This window comes from Myxocyprinus asiaticus, chromosome 23 (genome assembly GCF_019703515.2).
Source record: "Myxocyprinus asiaticus isolate MX2 ecotype Aquarium Trade chromosome 23, UBuf_Myxa_2, whole genome shotgun sequence".
NCBI lineage: Eukaryota > Metazoa > Chordata > Actinopteri > Cypriniformes > Catostomidae > Myxocyprinus > Myxocyprinus asiaticus.
This window is the reverse complement of record NC_059366.1, coordinates 12,359,248-12,378,451: the sequence shown is the minus strand read 5'-3', so window position 1 is coordinate 12,378,451 and position 19,204 is coordinate 12,359,248. Positions and strand designations below refer to the sequence as shown.

The 19,204-nt window shown below is 38.9% G+C and overlaps 1 protein-coding gene across 2 annotated transcripts in view; it reads right to left on the bottom strand.

The window, feature by feature from the left end:
• Nucleotides 1-19,204, bottom strand: part of plekhh2 (pleckstrin homology domain containing, family H (with MyTH4 domain) member 2) — a 68,668-nt gene that overhangs the window by 37,350 nt on the left and 12,114 nt on the right. The window contains exons 3-9 of one of the 2 annotated variants that reach the window (XM_051651193.1): nt 10,452-10,514; nt 9,448-9,597; nt 7,231-7,314; nt 3,445-3,526; nt 2,863-3,051; nt 968-1,000; nt 67-878 (exon numbers count right to left, since the gene is read on the bottom strand). In XM_051651193.1, coding sequence (XP_051507153.1) covers nt 67-878; nt 968-1,000; nt 2,863-3,051; nt 3,445-3,526; nt 7,231-7,314; nt 9,448-9,597; nt 10,452-10,514 — 1,413 coding nt within the window. The remainder of the gene's footprint in view (nt 1-66; nt 879-967; nt 1,001-2,862; nt 3,052-3,444; nt 3,527-7,230; nt 7,315-9,447; nt 9,598-10,451; nt 10,515-19,204) is intronic. The other variant, XM_051651194.1, reaches the window with a different exon arrangement.

Genomic DNA, 19,204 nt, shown 5'->3' with positions numbered 1-19,204 from the left:
AAAAAGATGCAATATTGACCAGACTTTATGCTGCATGAACACAAGACTATATCTCGCATGACTCACCCAAGAGGGCAGCCTGTGCAGGGGAGGAGTTGGGGGTGTACTCCCATGCACGGCTGCAGAGATTTCGAGTGTATCAGGTTCTTCAGGTGGCACTTCAGCTGGTGGTTCTAAAGGCACATCAGGATGCTCTCGTTCAACTGTCTCCATCTTCTGCTCCTGGTCCAAGTCTGTTTCCTGAGGCCAAAGAGGACGCAGCATGCTGATGGCGTTCCGTGTTCTCCCATGTGCGGCTTCGCTGTACAGTGGAGGCTGGCTTAGATGCTTCTTGACCAATGCCAAACTAACGTTAAACGTGCTGGGATTGCGTAGACGTGGCTGTTTGGGCGAGGCTGGGGTGTCCTGAGAGTCCTGAGAAGGGGTGGGCCGCTTTGGTGTGAGAGCTGGTGTTATGATGGGACTGAGGGGGGTGTTTGTCTCACTGGAAGAGGACGAGGAATCAAGACATTGGGACTGGAAGCGTTTATTCAGATCATTGGAGCAGCCATCTTCAGTGTCTTCTTTCTCACCGTCTTTCTTCGTAGAGCTCTTGGGACCGGGCAGGAAAAGTTTGGAGTACTCCGCATAATGCATGTCGTCATCGAACAGTGAGCTACTGTCATCAGAGGCGGTGAGGTACGTCTCACTAGTGGGTCGGGTAAAATGCTGACCTCCAAAAAGAACACTGTCCCCTTCAGAGGCAGCACTGGAGAGCACAGAGGAGACGCCGCGAGACAGTGTGCCACCTGTAGTGTCACTCTCACCCTCATCCTCTAACACCACCTTAGAGCAACGGCCAACATGCTCGATTTCTGGGTCTTGTTTCATTCCACAATCTGGATCACACCAAAGACACATACTGTACTTAGAATCAGAAATCATCCTAAGAGAAACTTAAAGGAATAGTTCAACTAAAAATACTCACCTTCATGTAATCTAAACAAGTATGACTTTCTTTCTTAAGCAGAACACAAAAGAAGATGTTTTAATTAATGTGATTGCAGCTGATAGTGACTCACTTTAAAGCTTACAAAGGACTCAAAAGTATCATGAAAGTAGTCCATGGGGCTTGTGCATTATATTGCAAGTTTTCTTAAGGCATACGGTGTGAAACAAGCCAGAATTTAAGTAATTTTGCAGTGAGTCCATTGCACGTTCATGATAGCATGAGAGTAGCTCATTCACAGTGGCTTGCGTGTTCAAGCGAGAGCTTATCACTAACGAATGACATGGAACAGCATGAGGGTGAGTAAATTATGACAGAATTTTCAGTTTTGGGTGAACTATTCCTTTAAGCTAAATTAGGGTGGTGTGATATATTGAATACTTACAGTATATTCAATATTATGTTTTTGCTTGTATAAAATTAACCTACCTACATTGTGAATATCGCACAAAATAATGCGCTTTACATTTACGTATATAAAGTTAGGCAGCGGCAATTTGCACAAAGTGCTATTAACAATAGATACAATTTGAACTAAGTGCAAATAGTGACAGATTCTATTTGCGCCCCAGTGCACATAGTGGCAGATACTATTTGCACTCCTAAATAAATACTAACAGTATACGGGCATCATTACAGTGTTTTTATTGTGTTTATTTAGAGTCCCACAGACACCCTACACCAACCCCTACCCCTAAACCTAACCTTAACCTTCCCTTACAAAAATTAACCATTGTTTTACTACAGTAACCATAGCATCAATATGGTATTTTTTAGTAAAATCATAGTAACCGCAACATGGTTACTATATTAACACCATATTACTGTAGTAAACCATGGCTACTGCATTAAAAATGTGGCTTCCACCAAAAAACATAGTTACTACAATATTACTATAGTAAAATCCTGGTTAATTTTTCCCAGCTCAAACTTTTTCTCTCAACTCCCCGACCGTCATGTGACCAAATCACTGCCAAATCACTTTATATTCATTTTAATTTATTATTATAAGCAGTATTAAAGGAAATATTAAGAGTGGAGATAGGAAACAGGATGGGGAAAAGTGGGGGAATCGAACCCGGGTCCATTCACACAAAAAATACACTGCTACGCCATCTTTACACACTACGCCATTGTAGTGATACTAGGGGGTACAGTTTGTCTTTAATCTCTGTGTTTCCATCAGACTGTTTGAGTGCAAATAGCCGTGTTGTGTGGGTAGGTGCTATTTACACCTAGAGCAAATAGTCACTAAAGTTAATAATAGTAAAATTACCTAAAGACAGTGCCAGTAAGGCATTTTGTTGCTCACGCCTTGTGTCACGAGTCAAGGCTCATTAGTATGAGAGCGCTGAGACTAAGATAATTTAAACCTCTGTAGCAAAACTGGCGATACATTTTAAATTTTCATTTTATTTCAGTGAATCAGTTCTTTTAGAATGCCAGCATCAATTCATTGTTCAAAACATTACTCAAAAATGTTTGTCGAAGTCCCTGCGTGTAATTTTGGATGCTTTAAAATGTTTATAAAAATATATGCTAGTAAATATTGCAGTATATTAACATAAATTAATGCATTTCTAAAAAAAAATTATTAAACATAATTCTTCATTTTATTTATTTAGTGAAAAACAGTGCAAAACAAGCTTTCTATTTTAACAAGATTTTTACTGTTTTACATCTTGCATTAAACTTTTGGAATCTGTTCGGCAACAACAGTTGTTTGAATGAAGTGATAGTTCCTCTAATTTGAAACCCCATATATACTGTATATATCACATTAAAACTTTATAACTATATTGCCCAGCCCTACATGCTACATCTACATTAACCGATTAGTCAAAAAGCTAAAGATCTGATATCTGTTTTCTGACCAGTAGAAGGTCTCCTAAAGTCCTGATCCAGCAGAGTGCTGATGCTCTTCTGGGATGGCTCTAGGCCTGTCAGTATCTGAGGGCTTTTCCCTGTGATTTGGAAACAGCCAAAGGTCAGGCTGCTGAGCCGCTGGGCCTCACCCACACTGGACTGGATTGAGCCACCTGAACCCACAGTCTGCTCCATGGCTGAGACACAACACAATCACATGAAACTTAACAACTAGAATGGAGGATGGTCAAAACATATGGTTCCTTTGTTAAAGTTGTCATGACTTTATTATTAATTCTTAAATATTAATTTTACATCAGGTAAGGTATCTTATGAACATGCAATATCACATTTTCAGCATATAAAACAATTATGATTAACTTATGAAGCTGAGAGTACTACTACACTCCTATTGGTAGCTGAAAGCATGATCAAATTTGCCAAAATATTAAATAAACATGCAATTTTGTTAAAATCTGCTGATCGGTCAATGGAATTGTGATGGCACAGATTCCATGCATAGCTGGAAATAAGGTACTGTAATTATACATACATTAACCTACATTGTTATGTGTAGTGAATATAAATACCTTGCAGTTGTTTTTTCAGGTCTTGTATCTCAGACTCCTGTTGCTGGTTGATCTCTCTCAGAGAAGCATTCTCCAAATCAAACTACAAGAGTGATGGTTGGTCACAAACAAACATTTACATGCTTCATGTCTTTCCAAAACACAAACTTGCAAAAAACATTAAAGGAGTAGTTCATCCAAAAATGGTAATTCTGTCTTTATTTACTCAGTGTCGTTCCAAACCTGTATGCAGTTTTTTTTTAATATGTTACACAGCTCTTGCCATACAGTACAATGACAGTTTATAATAACAATGACTGTCAAGCTCCAGACAAGGACAAAAAAACAAACCAAAAAACATAAAAGAACCTCTAGGTTGTCCATACGACTTGTGTGCTATATTCCATGCTCACTAAAGCCACTAAATAGTTTTGTGTAAAGAACAGATTGAAATTTCCGTGAATAATTTAAGTAAAAACTGATGTTCAAAAAATCTTCACCTACACTGAATTTTTTGGAAATCTCAATATAAAAACGGTGATTCAACTATTTGTAAAAATGCATTGGTTCGCATGTGTGTAGTAGACATACTCTAAGCTTCAAGATTCTTTAAAATGTGCTCCTTTTGTGTTCCACTGGCAAAATAACAGCATAGGGGTTTCAGTAGTTCGTATGTTAATGTAATCTTGTGTTGAAGCAGTAAACGTATTTGGCTTGCTGTAGCTCGAGACTCAACTCGAGTCCTCCTGATTAACCCCCCGCCCCCCTCGGACTTTACATATCTAGATAATGAATCTAGAGAATAGGTGGAGATGGGGTGGAGGTGGGATGTCAGGAGAGTTGTGACAGGAAGCAGGTAAGCAGCGGCTTATATACTCCTGCTCGCGGGCTGTGATTTGTCAGATTAAATTTAACATGCTCCTCCCCAACCTCTGTTAATTAACTCCATTTCAGTAGTTCGTATGTTAATGTAATCTTGTGCTGAAGCAGTAAACGTATTTGGCTTGCTGTCCATATACTGGAGGGCTTGGAGCTCGAGACTTGACTCGAGTCCTGATTACCCCAAAAAGGCATTGAGATGAAAGATCGGTACCATGACTATGGCAGGATGTATTTAAGACAGCAAGCCAGCAACAATTATATTTGGTAAATTGGCTTGGCTGAATTGTTCTTCCCCCCAACAGAGGGAGCGCTTTACGCATTTGTTTGAAGGTGCATTCTTGTACGATAGCTGGTCGAGAGGGCGTGAGAGTGTGAGTGACGGTGACAGGTGGTACTGATAAGGGATTAGCTGGTTAGTGATTGATTAGCTTTCCTGATGTGGAAACGATTGGATCTGATGAAGCTGTGATATGCGTCTGAGGACCAACGACCGAGAGACTGAATTTGTTGTTCTGATAAACCTTTATTGGGCAGCTGTTGTTGCTGCGCCAATACGGAATGAATGACTGGAGTAAAATTTTGCCGGGATGCCGGAATGGTGGAGGTTTGAAATGAGTTTATTGCACCATAGTTCACAGTGTCTGCTGTTATTGATACTGTTCAAAATAATCAATAGTGGTGGTGATTTTGATTCATTTTAATGACTCAATTAGTTTGAGGGGATGGTCTATAGAAATCTCAGTTCCAAACAGGGAGGTACCGGGATCGGAGTCGAGTTTGCCTCTGGAGCTAATGCTCTGTATTTCTGAAAAGCAGGAAAGTGAGTCAGCAATTTGATTCTTTGATCCTGGTAGGTGTCTAGCAGAGATAATGAATTGGTTACGGGCTAAAATCTAAATTAGACATCTTAGAAACTGCATGATTGGGCACGAGAACAGCCTTTTTTAATGCAATGAACTATAGCCTGATTATCGCAATGGACTATGATGCTTTTTGAAGTCCATTCATTTCCCCACAGAAAGGCTGCGACTGCAATACGGTATAATTCGTGCAGGGCTTAGGAAGCTGCTGATTGTGGAAGGCTGGTGAGCTCTGGGGGCCAGGTGGAGGCGAACCATTGACCTTTGTAGAATCCCCCGAAGCAGACGGATGGGGTGGCATCAGTGAAAAGTTGGATGTCTTCAAGGAATGAGAGGAAGTCCTCGTAAAAGAAGGCAAGTCCGTTCCATTGTTTTAGGAATGTTAACCAGAGCTGGAGGTCAGCGCGGCAGTATGGGTTTAGGGATATTGTGTCGTTTAGCGCAGCGACGGATGAGGTGAGGATGACGAGGTGCGAGATGAAGGGCGGCCTTGGGGAATGATGTGCATGTTGAAATTGAGATGCACGAGGATGGAGAGGAGCTCTCGTTTAGAGCAGCTTTTGTTAGATAGGAGGTTGGACATGATTATGATTATCCTGTCGATTTATCTTTTGGCAGGGAGGCTTGAAAGATGTCTGTGTCGAGAATGATACCTAGGAATTCGATGGATGAGGAGGGACCCACTGTTTTCTCATGGGAAATTGGAATCCTAAATCGGCAATACGTTTCTGGATGGTAAAGAGGTGGGCAGCAGGAGGGGCATCGGGAGGCGAGATAAAAAGGAAATCATCTAGTAGGTGAATTAAGTGGGGAACGGAGTAGTTATTTGAAAAGATCTGGCAGATAGCTTCAAACAATAAGTAAAAAAATCTTGGGGCTGCTTTTGCAGCCGAAAGTAAGGTGGACGGAAAAAATAATTCTCTCGCCAGCGAACTCCGAAAAGATGCCAGAAATCAGGATGGATAGGCATTATTTTAAATGCTGAAATGATGTCGACTTTAGCTAGCCAGGCTCCTTTTCCGACATTTTTTATCATTTGTATGGCTTGGTCGATGCTGTGGTAGTGGAGAGTGAATTCTTCGAAAGGAATTAGGTTGTTAATGCTTGAGTATTGGGATTTGTTTTCATACGGAAATGCAGTAGAAATGAGCTGGGGATTAAAGTACATCTTAATAAACAATGTGAAAAAAAGCATAAAATGATCTGAGAAATAAGAGCTTTGGCTCTGTACTGCATGCAGATATTTAGGAGAAATGGACTTGCAATCATTACTGAAGGATACACTCGAGGCCATTCGCTCCTTAGGAGTATGACTGCCCCCTGCTGTACAATATACGTCAATAATGCCGAGAGGAAGCGATACGCGTTGCAGGATGTTTATGAATGAGTTGGGACGCGGCGCATGATCTGCCTCTTTCAGAGCCGAATTCGGCTCGTGTCCGTTTGGACAGAGGTTGTGTATAACTGCAGTGTGCTGTGGAATGATCAGAGCGAGTGCTGCACGGCAGTGAGCTTGTGTTAAAATGTGTGCGTTGGCACCCGTTCACGGAGGCAGCTGGTATGAGCAGTCGTAGAGAGCTGTTTCACATTTTTTAAGTGCAGGAGCAGCCAGTTTGCGGAAGCAACTTCACGCTATAAACTTCTTCGGCGAATGGAGCATAGAAAGAAAAAAAATATAACACTTAAAGTGGTAGCCGTCAATACTGCTAAAAACAAAAGAGCTGCTGTGGCAGCTTCTGTTGAATAACGAGATTGTTTGGATGGAAGAGCTATTCTGGTGGAGCGGAATGCTTTGCAGCGAAGTTGCATCCAATAATCCGACTGCCTGGGTCTGTTCGAGGGCAATGGGTGGGGCCGAATGCCGGAAAGACGCTCATGTCAGGAGAGTTGTCACAGGAAGCAGGTAAGCAGCGGCTTATATACACCTGTTCGCGGGCTGTGATTTGTCAGATTAAAATTAACATGCTCCTCTCGAACCTCTGTTAATTAACTCCATTAGGAGTGACATGAGGGTGAGTAAAATGACAGAATTTCCATTTTTTGGTGAACTATTCCTTTATCATACCTCATTTAGCTTTCGCATAACCCATTCTTTGATCTTGGCTGCTTTTTCCTCTACGGTCTTGGCATCTTGGATCCGGTTCTGTTTCTGCAGGAAACAGTGAGGTAGAGGTCAGAAGCACGTAGCATACCAAAATGGATCACACTTTTGATTCAGTTGACATAAATAGTGACTTGTTTCTACTGAAAATTGATGTTGAGAATCAGGGTATGAAATTAATCTTTTTGTCCACCAGCGGATGAATGCCCAATTTTACCAGCTACTTAAATTTTTTCCAGCCACTTTGATTTTTCATACATATATATACACACATGTATTTTAAGGCTGTCAAACTATTAAAATATTTAATTGCGATTAATCACATCATTTTTTGTAGTTAATTGCAATATCTTTATAAACATGAGTGGACAAAATATGCTTCATCCAGATGTATTTTTCAGTCATCCACACAAAACCTACCCCACCAACAGAGTTGAACAACAGAAAATGAACACAACACAACTCAATTCAAATTATGTACAAAATATGGTAGTTGTAAGTTTATTACAACAGGATTTATTCGCTAATCTTTCCAATTAAATTTAATAGGAATTAAATAGCTCTGGTCATGTGACTATTTGCACCACTCAATCAAAAAAGTCTGCACTGTCATTTACAAGTGACAACTCTGTGCAAAATACATCAATAACTCCTTTTGGACCCCGTCACAATTGTAACCGGTGGGATTAAATGGGTTAATAACAGTGTAGATTACCTGCAGGGTTCCAGCAGTGTCTCCAGCTTCTGCATTGGCTAATGCACTCAAACAGAGACACTGTGACAGAACCTTGGAGACAGCAGCAGGGTTTCCGTTAGCCGGTAATCAGTACTGCCGCTCCCTATACACATATTATGCAGTCTGTGTAGGGCACCAACTCCCTTGGGGGACACCAGAAACTCCACCGGCTGCCTTACCTAGGCACGTTATATGTTATTCAAGGACCCGGTAGCAGTCGCAGTGAATGTCTGCATAGTGAATGTCTTAGAACATCAGCACTCGGACGCTTCACTGTTTGTATCACTCCGCTTCTGTTCATGCCTTTTGAAACTAAAGTGTAAGAGCAGTGCAGATGTGTAAAAGCTAAATGCGTCTCTTTACATTTATTTTTGTGACACCGCAGATTTTAGCCGGCAGGTGGTGACAAAAGACAATTTTTTTTGTGTGTAAATAAGCCAGCTGAGATGATGTGAGACAGCTGTCTGTCAGTATTTTCATTCATCAGCACTCCGGGATTTCTCGGATTACCACTACACTACTAAAGCTGGGAAATAGCTTTAAACTAACAACTTCAACATTAAGGCTCATCACAGCTGAGAGACACAACAGGCTGATTCATCACACAAACACAAGGCGTTTACCTCTTGCCAGAGTTTCCACATTGGAGAGAACAAAATGGTGGAGGAGATTGTGGTTTCTATAGTAAATGACTCTTGCGCACCAGCTACCGCAAAATAGGGAGGAATACCCCGCTTGGACGGCTATTTTTCCACAGAGAAAATAGGATCCATTTGACCAAAATTACCTTATCTTCTGAAAAGCTGACTAACACACTACAGCATCTCTGCTTGGGAGTGGCAACAGACACAGATACACGCATGGTCAATCTCTCTCTCTCTCCATGCACAATGTGTTTTTTGTGATTGTACTCAGTTTTTCCTAATTTTTTTTTTATTTACTTGTTCATTGAACTGTTGTATATAAACAATATCACACTCGTAGTCATGCTATATTGCTCTAAATAAGCACTGAATCACAGCAGTGATGATGTAGGGCTATATCGCACTCTTGCTTGTGTGATATTGCTTATATATATATATATATATATATATATATATATATATACACACACACACACACACACACACACAAACTTATATTTAGAATATGAGTATACCAAAGTGCCAAGGAACCTCTGAACATGCAGCAAATCACACGTGCATCGACAGCTTTTCTTTTGATAGTGCTTCAAAATATAATCAAGTGTGTTTGTTCAAGCCCACATCTTTGTGTCTAACAGCATTTCTTGACGTATGTCACTCCGAGATGTCTTGCATGTCGCCTGCCTCAGTGGCGGGTAGATGAGCAAAATTTCCCGCCAAAGTGCATGTAATACCCGCATTTGGCGGGTGAAAATTTAATTTCCTGCTGAGAATGTTTTTGTAGTTGGAGGTGCGACTGACCTGCTCCTCCAGCTGTTGCTCTAGGGCAGTGATGAGTTCACCTTTTTCCTGCAGTACCGCTTGAAGATTTTGACATCGTTTGAACAGCCTCAGCTCTGAATCTGCTGATGGGATATCTGATGCCTTTAGACGTTCTTCCATCCATTGCACCTTCAACACACACATACACATGCTCAGTAATGCTCAGATCTACCCCTGACCTGCCATATACTCCACAACAGTGGACATCTCATATAGCCATGGGATCCACAGAAAATTCCTGAATTGTGAACAAAAATCTAAAAACTCAAAAATATGGCAAGTGTTACAGAGTCAAAATCAGCAAGTATAAAACTATTAATTTTAAATCATTGACTACAAGATATTAAATAGTCATACATTGCCTGCATCTCTCATATTTACATACATATCGCTATCAGAAGTCATATAACAATTATATTTAATTAAACAACAAATTAGCCATTATTATCATTAAAGCTATATTGTGTAAGTACTGCATTCATGTTGGTATGCATACTTTGTATATATTTATATTTGTTTATAAATATGCGAACCCTAGGTGAAACTCTTGTTTTTTCTTACCACAGTGTCCTCACTGGGAGGTTTGTAAGGCACTATTATTTGTAAAGCTGCTTTGGAGCAATCTATTGTGAGAAGCATTAAACAAATAAAATGAATTGGAATGAACTGAAAACATATGTTGTGTACAAATTGCAGAAATATATTGTGATGCATCAATCTAGCAATGAAACAACAATGCATCCATTACAAAATGTAACAAGTGATTATAATTACTTTTAACCACACTTTTAATTAATTTCTGCAGTTTCTTTGATTATAAAAATACAATTCTAGACCTATTTTCAGCTTTAAAATTGTTATGATAAAAAATTATAATTTGGCTAAGAATCATAACTGAATCAAATTTTGTATACATATTACATATTTGATCAATATTAATACTTAATAATACTTAACACTGCAAGAGTGTTTTCAGAATTTACCTGCTGGTTAGCTTCATATGCTCGATGCTCCGCTTCCAACACCTGCGCCTCCAACTGCTGCATCTGAACAATAACAAGAGGTAAGAGATTGCCACGAGAAGCCAAAACGCAATGACTGCAACATAATCACATGGGAAATCAGCATGTTGCTTTTGAAAGTTCACATTCCCTGAAATCGTCTATTCTGCTGAATTACTGACAAGCCTCATCTCACATCTCCCGAATTACTGACAAGCACCAGGGAAAGTTTGAAAACTTTTCATAAAATACCATCACTTCTGCATTTATGTTACATAAAATAACAAAATAAGGTCACGTTGGACATTCACATTGGCCACGTCTCTTCCGCAAGAACCAACAGCGCCTCTGCGCAGAAGTTATCTATGGGGTCCTACGCCAAACTTTTTCTTTAATAAGGTCATAATAAGCTGGGGTTATTGCTGCTTCAAGGACAACAGCGGGCAGTCACGTGCACTTCGTCTATATAAGCACACTTGGTTGTGATTGGTTAATGTTTTATCTATACTGTACACTTATACACAGAATGGCAAAAGGTCTGGCAGTTTAATAATTCTTCCTTTATTAAGTTATTTTATTGAGTTTACTTGCATGCAGACATATAAATTGTAGTGTACTATAGGGTATTTTTAGCCTTCACGCGGTGCGCAATATTTGAGCGCTACTCACGAACATCTCAGATGTAGATGCTCAAAAGTTCGGTTCACTTATAATATGCATTTAGAATGGCACTGGAGGTGCTTGTTTACCAGAATTTGAATAAGAAGCGAATTACACTACTGTGAACTTGTCTACAAACAGACACATAAAGGAATTCCTGGAGAGTTCAGAATGTCAAAATAAAAGCGTGAAGGTTTAAAAGTTAAAGGTGCATGACTGAGATATTTTACTATATATTACTATTATAATATATTATTATTATTATCATTTGTTTACAAATTATAATAATATTTCAGTTGAATGGGTTCCAAAAAATAACTGTGTGAATGAAAATTGAGCTGATATCTTACAACTAAATTTAACACAAAAAAAAAAAAGATCTGAATCCTTTAAAGTCCAGATAAAAGTTGAAAAAAATTTGCAAAGAAAACGGCTTCTTTTCTACTGATGACTTATACTGGAATTACTGTTAATATTGCTGCTACATTATCCAGTACAATAGTTAACAATAAAGTTTTTCTTAATAAGCTATACATTTATATTTAAATAATGTGTAGTTAGAGGTTTGTGTTTCTTTACATATTAAAGAGTACTCCCAATTAGTTCCAAACAATGATGTAAAGATATTCTGAACTGATTATGCAAAAAAAACAACACTGGTATCGGATCGGGATCGGGATCGTTATCGGCCGATACTGAGACTTCCGATATCGGAATCGGATCGGAAGAGAAAAAGTGGTATCGGTGCATCCCTATTTTGAATAAAGTCGTAGCATTTTGAGATTATAGTCATAATATTTTTAGAATAATTTACAGATTATTAGAATAAAGTTTTAACATTGTGAGAATAAAGTAGTATATTGTGTGAATAAAGTAGAAATATTAGAGAAAAAAAAATCTCAATATTAGGCCAAACAGAGCGTCATTATAACAACGATAGAACGGATGCCGAACCAGCAGCTACGTTGATGCAAGAAATGGATGTGGAGGATGTAGTTAAATCATACTTTAGGATAGGATTTAGCAATAAAGAAATCCTTGGATTTTTGGCGCATCAGCACAGAGTTATTATTAGTTTCTGGACACTGCAGCAGTTATGTAGAAAATGTAATATATTCAGGAGTAAGAACCAGACAGATTCGAGCAGTCCTGCCTGGCATTTTTATTGGGTTTTCCTCTCTAAACAATACTGTAACTGAAGGGATGTTACCACATACAATATCTTGAAATGGACTTATATAATTCACAGCAGTTCCAATTATTTTTCGCTTCACTTAAGTGTGAGCCTTTATCTTGTGCCTCCCTTGTAGATAGGAGAGAGAAGAAAGTGTATTCCAATGGAATAATTCATGGGATATTGTTTGTTCAGGTGACAAAATTGCAAGACGGCAGTGCCTGTTGTGTTTTTCACATTGTGATGGCAGAATACACAGAAAAAGGCAAGAACCTGTAACAGAGCAGTTTAACAACGGATGAATTTAGCGTAGCCTCATCACATAATTAATTACTGAAGTAGTTGAATCCCGATCAAAATACGCCTTGGGTGCATTTTCAGCTGTCATATAATGTGGTCAAGTGCAATCCAATAGCGATCCGATCACCAAAAATGCATATTAAAGCAAGGTGTAAATGGGGCCTCAGAGACACAGGTTCTGATCCCATGGAAAACAGGCGGTAATTGTCTTCACATAAACAATGATAAGCATGATTTGGAGGTTGCATATTCACTCTAAAATTAAATGTTTACTCCACTGATGGTTAGGTTTAGGGTTGGGGTTAAAGGGTAGAGTTAATAAAAAATGCTTTCCTGTTAACTGTTTTACATCATAACCCTGACTGGACAAATAAAGCATTTTCTTTCTCAGTTTCAGTGTTGGTGTAGTAGTTTCTGTGCTTTGCTATCGAAGGGCAGTAATTAAATCGATCTTGGTTGAGCTGGTTGTGTAAATAAATATAATTTGAGTTGGCATGAATGGATTTCAGCTTTATTAAATAGGTATTCCCCCATTGCATAACATTGTAAGGAATGCTACATGTCAGCTTCCAAATATTTTTTTCCATAGCGAGAATGCCATGCTATATTACTGTTACATTCCTCAAAGAGGATAAATTGTAAATGCTTCAAGTCTTTTATATTTCTGTTTTGTATGAAAAGCCACAGTTCCTTTGGACATTTAGGGTGTTCGAAAACCCTCCAATCAAAGAGTCCTGAAGCTTTGTTGTATTGGTATGAGTGACATTTCTGAATGTCTAAACTATAGTTTATTTGCTGTCACAATTATGGTTGTGTGTGCATATAAAACAAGATTTTTATGGTAAACCAAAGTTAATAAATGAATGTCTACTGTCATCACATTTTGTGAAATTTCAGGGCTTTTGACCAATGTATTCCCAGTCTGCATATTTTCTAGTTTTTCTGTAATTTGACATCTCTATGGTAAATTCCCTATTTCTTTTGCCAATCACACACATACATGCATCTCACACATTCCGTGACTTAGTTGTGGCCAGTAACCAGACTGGAGTTTGCTGAATGACTTTTGGAGATCTAACATACACTGGAACAGAAGGTCAAGAGAAAACAGTGAGGTCTTGTTAATGTCTTTCCAGCACTATTGAGATCTTCACACTATCCTCAATACACAATCTGAATTGACCCTTTGATACACCCCGCTCCCCAAAAGCTCAAAACAACTCAATTTTGATCAAGGGTGTCTCATCTTCCTACTATTTTTGCATAAAACCCTCTTCTGTTGGACGTCTGTCACACACACAGCAATTAACACTGGAAAAGATTAAAGGGTCCTGCACACTTCATAGGAAATGGAAGAACGAATGGGTGTGATGTAATTTAGAACAAAATCTGGCCAAAACGAAGGTGTTTTTGAGTTTGTTTCGGTGGTTTGTAACAGCTCGCCAGGGCAAATTTTCAGCAAAACGTTTTAGTTTCAGCACCAATGTAACAATGTAAGCAGGACGGGCAAGGAGGAGGCAGGAACCGGCAGAATAGTCAAAATAATTTTAATGACATAACTGAACTTAAACAAACATAAACACACAGACACTCACACAGCAGCCGTGTGTGTCTCTCTCTCTCTCTCGAACTGGCACCTCCATCTCGTCTTTATCCCTCTCCCGGCTGATTAGGACAATTCAGTGCCGGGCGTGCGTCCTCACGGCCTGACCACGCCCTCCTCCTCGTCACATCGTGCTTTTTTTTTTTTTTTTTGCTCAATTAGTCTACAAAAGGAATTGAATCTACTCAGATACTCTTAAGTGCCCATTCACTCTGTTGTTTGATACACTGCTTCAGTCATGTGCCATCTGTAGCCGAAAGACACTCACACATCTGCCCGAAGATATGCCTATCATCATTCTTTTGTCTGTATTCTGCCATTAACACTCTTTTATACACCCATCTGTGCAGTAGTATCAGTGTCACCAGAAATTACAATAACAGAGTGTAATCGGCACATATTATGGCTGTGTATAGCATGTTAGTGTATTAGTGCCATGAATGCAAAACATAAACAAGACAATTACACATTATCTACTGCATATATATATATATATATATATATATATATATATATATATATATATATATATATATATATATATATATATATTACTTTCAATTCCTGCCTTCAAGTGGTAAAAACAGCTTCTTTTACTGATCTCATTTGAATTCTACTCATAGAATGGCATGAAGTCATTGATAACATATTTTAATGTCATATTTACTTGTGGTAGTCCTCAAATATAATGTACCTCTAAATGCCTCATACAGTGGTGTGGCCGGTGTCTGAATGTTCACAAACAGTATGTTGTTCTCAGCTGTTTCAAACTTCTTTTTGGCTCTGAGCGAAGAAGCACTTTGCTGTGAGTGTGCTGGGGCCTAATCTAACAGCCTCTGACATTTCTCTCCAATTTCCTGTCACGTGAAACTCGCTGAAATAAGAACAGGATCACCATATGAACTATTGCATTCAGCTATTGCTCATGCAGTGTAGTAAGTTTGGCAAACTCCTACAAACCTACCCACAGCACTGTGGTGAATATGTGTACTGTACGGTGTGTGTGTGTGTGTGTGTGTGTTTGTGTGTGTGTCATAATCAAATAGTGTGTTTGTTTCTGCTTTGGAAGAAGCTTCCATTGACAACCTATTTTTCTTCAGAGAGTTCCCAAAGGAGAACAGTCAAGTACTGTATGACCTAACACATTACTAATAGTCATTGGTGCTGCACTAATATTTTCCACTATACACCATACAAAAGTGTTTTTATGTATTTGTGTGTTTGTGTTTATGTGACTTGATGTTCTGATCTTTCTAACATTCTTCTTTAAGAGTTCTTAGTCTGCCTCTCTTATTAAAGACATATTATAGCACAAAGGACTACTGACAAAATGTTCATTATAAACATTTGGAATAGTTTAGTCCATGTTCCCCTTTTCTGCTCTAGTTCACTTGGACTTATGTTAAAGCACATGGTTGGACTTGGTAATGGTGCATCAGTCAGAGCTCAATGACGTAAATGTCAAATTCTCTGATGGAAGTTAAAAAGATTTACAACGACTCTGGCTAGATTTCCATAAACCTAACGATATAAAGCAACTTGCAGTATCCAAGGATGCCTTCCTGTTTTACTGGGCTAAAGAACTAGACCAAAGGGTGTGTCCCAAAAGCACACTGAGCATGCTCAGAAACAAATCTGTAAACTGTACATGCTATACTGCAGCAATAATAAGAAGAGTAGTATGGTTGTGTGCCATTTTGAACATATAGCCAACATACAGTACACTACATTCAGACACTGAAATCACATACCCTTTATACACCAGGTTAATGTGTAACTTCAGGTATATTTTTATGACAATCACAACACAGATGCACATACACACTGACAGGCACATAAACACAAGTACACACTTGCTTTATCTGAGGCCAAGTTGGTCCGCAAGCCACCACTGCCTGAACGGCACAGATATAGAAGAGAATAAATAGCAGTGTAATTACAGACTTTTCTGAAACAGCTACATAAACTCAATTAAATTTGAGCCACTTCAGCCACAGGTTGGAACTAGAACATCTGTTTTTGCCTGAAGTGCACAAGTGAATATGTCCTGGTGAAGGGATTTGGCTTTCAAGGATTTCTTTTTTTCTGAAACGAGCTCAGTAGACGTTAAGTTTACACTTTGTCTTGGCCTCAGACAGCACACCCACATTCTGTTCACTGACCATCTGATATGCATTGCATTCAAAAATGGCAAGAGCTGTCAGTTCAAATCTAATCAAATCAAGATATTCGTGGTTTTGTTTGAAGCACGTGGTCACACAGACTTTTTATGCCTATGTAGGAGCTTCTTTGCCAGAATAAGCTGCAAACTGGAGCAGACTTTCTGTCGATAGTGAAAAGTCTGGTTAAACAAGTAGTTTACACCCAGCTCATCTGTATAATTTGGTAACAGATACATTGTTGCTGAATCAGAGACAAACGTAGTTACCACATTGTTAAAAACATACATGTAGTCTGTTTCTTTTACACTCAATCAGAGGAAACCCCACCCAACCTCAACTAGGGATACTTTTTTATTTATAGCCTTAATAATTTTTGTGGCTGTGCTTTAAAAGGAATCAATTTAGAAACTAACTTTCTGAAGAATGTTGCAGTGGGCCATCACCTTAAAGCACCCCTTTTACAGCCATAAAAGCATCACCTATGTATCATATTCACTACTTTCTAAAGTAGTAATTACTGTTGAAATTTAAATGCAATATAAGAATAGTAATGCTACTGTTACTATGCATTATCATAATAGGACAATGAGTTTTGTGCAGTTGAAGGTTACAGCTATTTACCCTTTATAGTTATTTAGATTTATTGGTCTGAATATCAGTTTCCTATTCAAGGTAAGCACTTAGCATCCATGTATATATATATAAAAAAAAAAAAAAGAACATGGATGATCAGTGTATGGTGGCCTAAACCAACCTAATCACATAGGGCTTCCTTAAAACCGACTATAGTTAACCAAAAATATGGTTTGGCGCATATCTAACCCCAAACTCCACTATCATTATTATTCAGCATGATCACAAGAGAAATCAACATGTTGCTTCTCAAGGTTCATGTACTATGAAATTAACTTGAAACAAGGGTTCTGATCCTGCAGGAATAAAAAAGTAATTGCATCCCCATAAACAACAGTGAGTGTGATTCTGAGGGTGCATTTTTGCTCAAATTTTTTTTTTTTTTACCCCTCTGATGGCTAGGTTTAGAGTTGGGGTTTAGGTCATAAAATATGCATACCTGTTGACTGATTTACAACTAAAACTATAACTCGCTTTTGGCGCCACCTTGTGGATATTTTACCTCAACAACACTTCCAGCTTCGGCCACTGGGGGTAGTGGTTTCCAAAACAAACCAAATAACATTATTGATACATCTGCAAACTCCACATTTTCAATCAACGTCTCTTTAAATATCGTACGATTCCGCCCCCACTTCTCTGCCCAATATGGTCCTGGCTACAGTCAGTCTTCCATTCCATTCCATGCATTCCATCCACGGCCTTCTGTGGCCGGCCCGCCCTGCACCCCTCATCCAGCCTCCCTCCATCAGGCCAGCTCACAAAGCCTGTCTGTGTGACACCCCTTACTGCACCACAGCTCCAAATTCCCCAGCGTCACCTTGCCTCTGCTCTCACACTCCACTTATCTATGTCCTACACACTCAGAGGAAACAGAAGCATGCCATGGATGGAAGCCACTGATGAACTTATCACTGAACTTATTACTATGAAGGCTATTATAGAGGGATAAATTCTGGAATAACCAGGAAAAGATGAAACTCCAAAGTACAGGCCGTTTCTGGTTTCAGCCCTCAGAAAAGAAAAAACACAAATGAGAGCTTTATGTTTCAACTGTTTCTCCTAGACAGCATTGAGATTAAATGGAGAGCAATTAGAGTCTTTTGCTTAAGTATCCTGCTTCTCAGCAATAGAAGAAGCAGAATGCTAACCTGAAACAGACTCCTGCTTTGCACAATGTGCTTTCAGTGTGAGAACTTAAGCATGTATTTGACTTCTCTTTGAATGTGACTTTGAGTGAAAGTACCCTTTTAGGCTGATCGGCGAACATAATATTCTTGCTGTTAAAAAGAGAACACGGAACTGATTTTGCATCAGAAATGCTATAACCATCGACAAAGGCTTCACAGTCTCCTTTGTGACGCTCCTTCCTTTCTTTGAGGATGGCTCACGGTGAACGTTCGTTACTGAGTTTCTTTGCATGATGAGTAAATTCTGTCCAATGCCTGGTTGGTTCATTCATCCTATAAAACAGGAAGCAAACTAGGAGAGAACATGACCTACATGACCTCTTTATCAACTTCAAGATTTTAAGTTAATATTTAAATGAACGTGTAAGCTTTACATTATTTATAATCATATTTTTGCTGTCACTAGTTCATTTTAAATGTTGTTTACTGTGGTGTGGCAAAGGATCTATTTACAAAATATTTCATGCAGTCTCTCAATTAATATGGAGTTATAAAAGATGCATGAAATAAGAAGAATTAGTAGAATGCTGTTTCAAAAAGGTTTTAGGTGGAGTTTACCAATGTGTAATGGCAAAATGGGTTTGGCTCCAATATGCTCAGATTCAGAGAAAATGGAGTGTGGAAACTGCAGTAACTACAATATACTCACTAAAACTAAGCCATTATTTTTGGGTAATGGTGTTGGTATAGTTACAGAGTTTTGCCTTTGTGGGGTAGAAAAGCATGTCACATTGCAGTACATGTCAACTACCCATATTTGTGTGTTTTTATCTGCATTTCATATGTTAACTTCCTGTATAGCACACGCTGTATTTACGAACCCAGGCATTTCCTCCCTGGGGAGTCTCTGTGTTTAAAGGATAGTTTGTTTTGCGACTCTGTTCGTCTATCTCTCTCCTCCTCTTGTACTCCCTCTCTTTCCCTTTCACTCTTTTATACCTTCTTATCCTTCCTATAAGGCTCACTTTATCACTTTCTCCATCCTGTGTCTTAGTTTCCCCCATCCCCTTCCT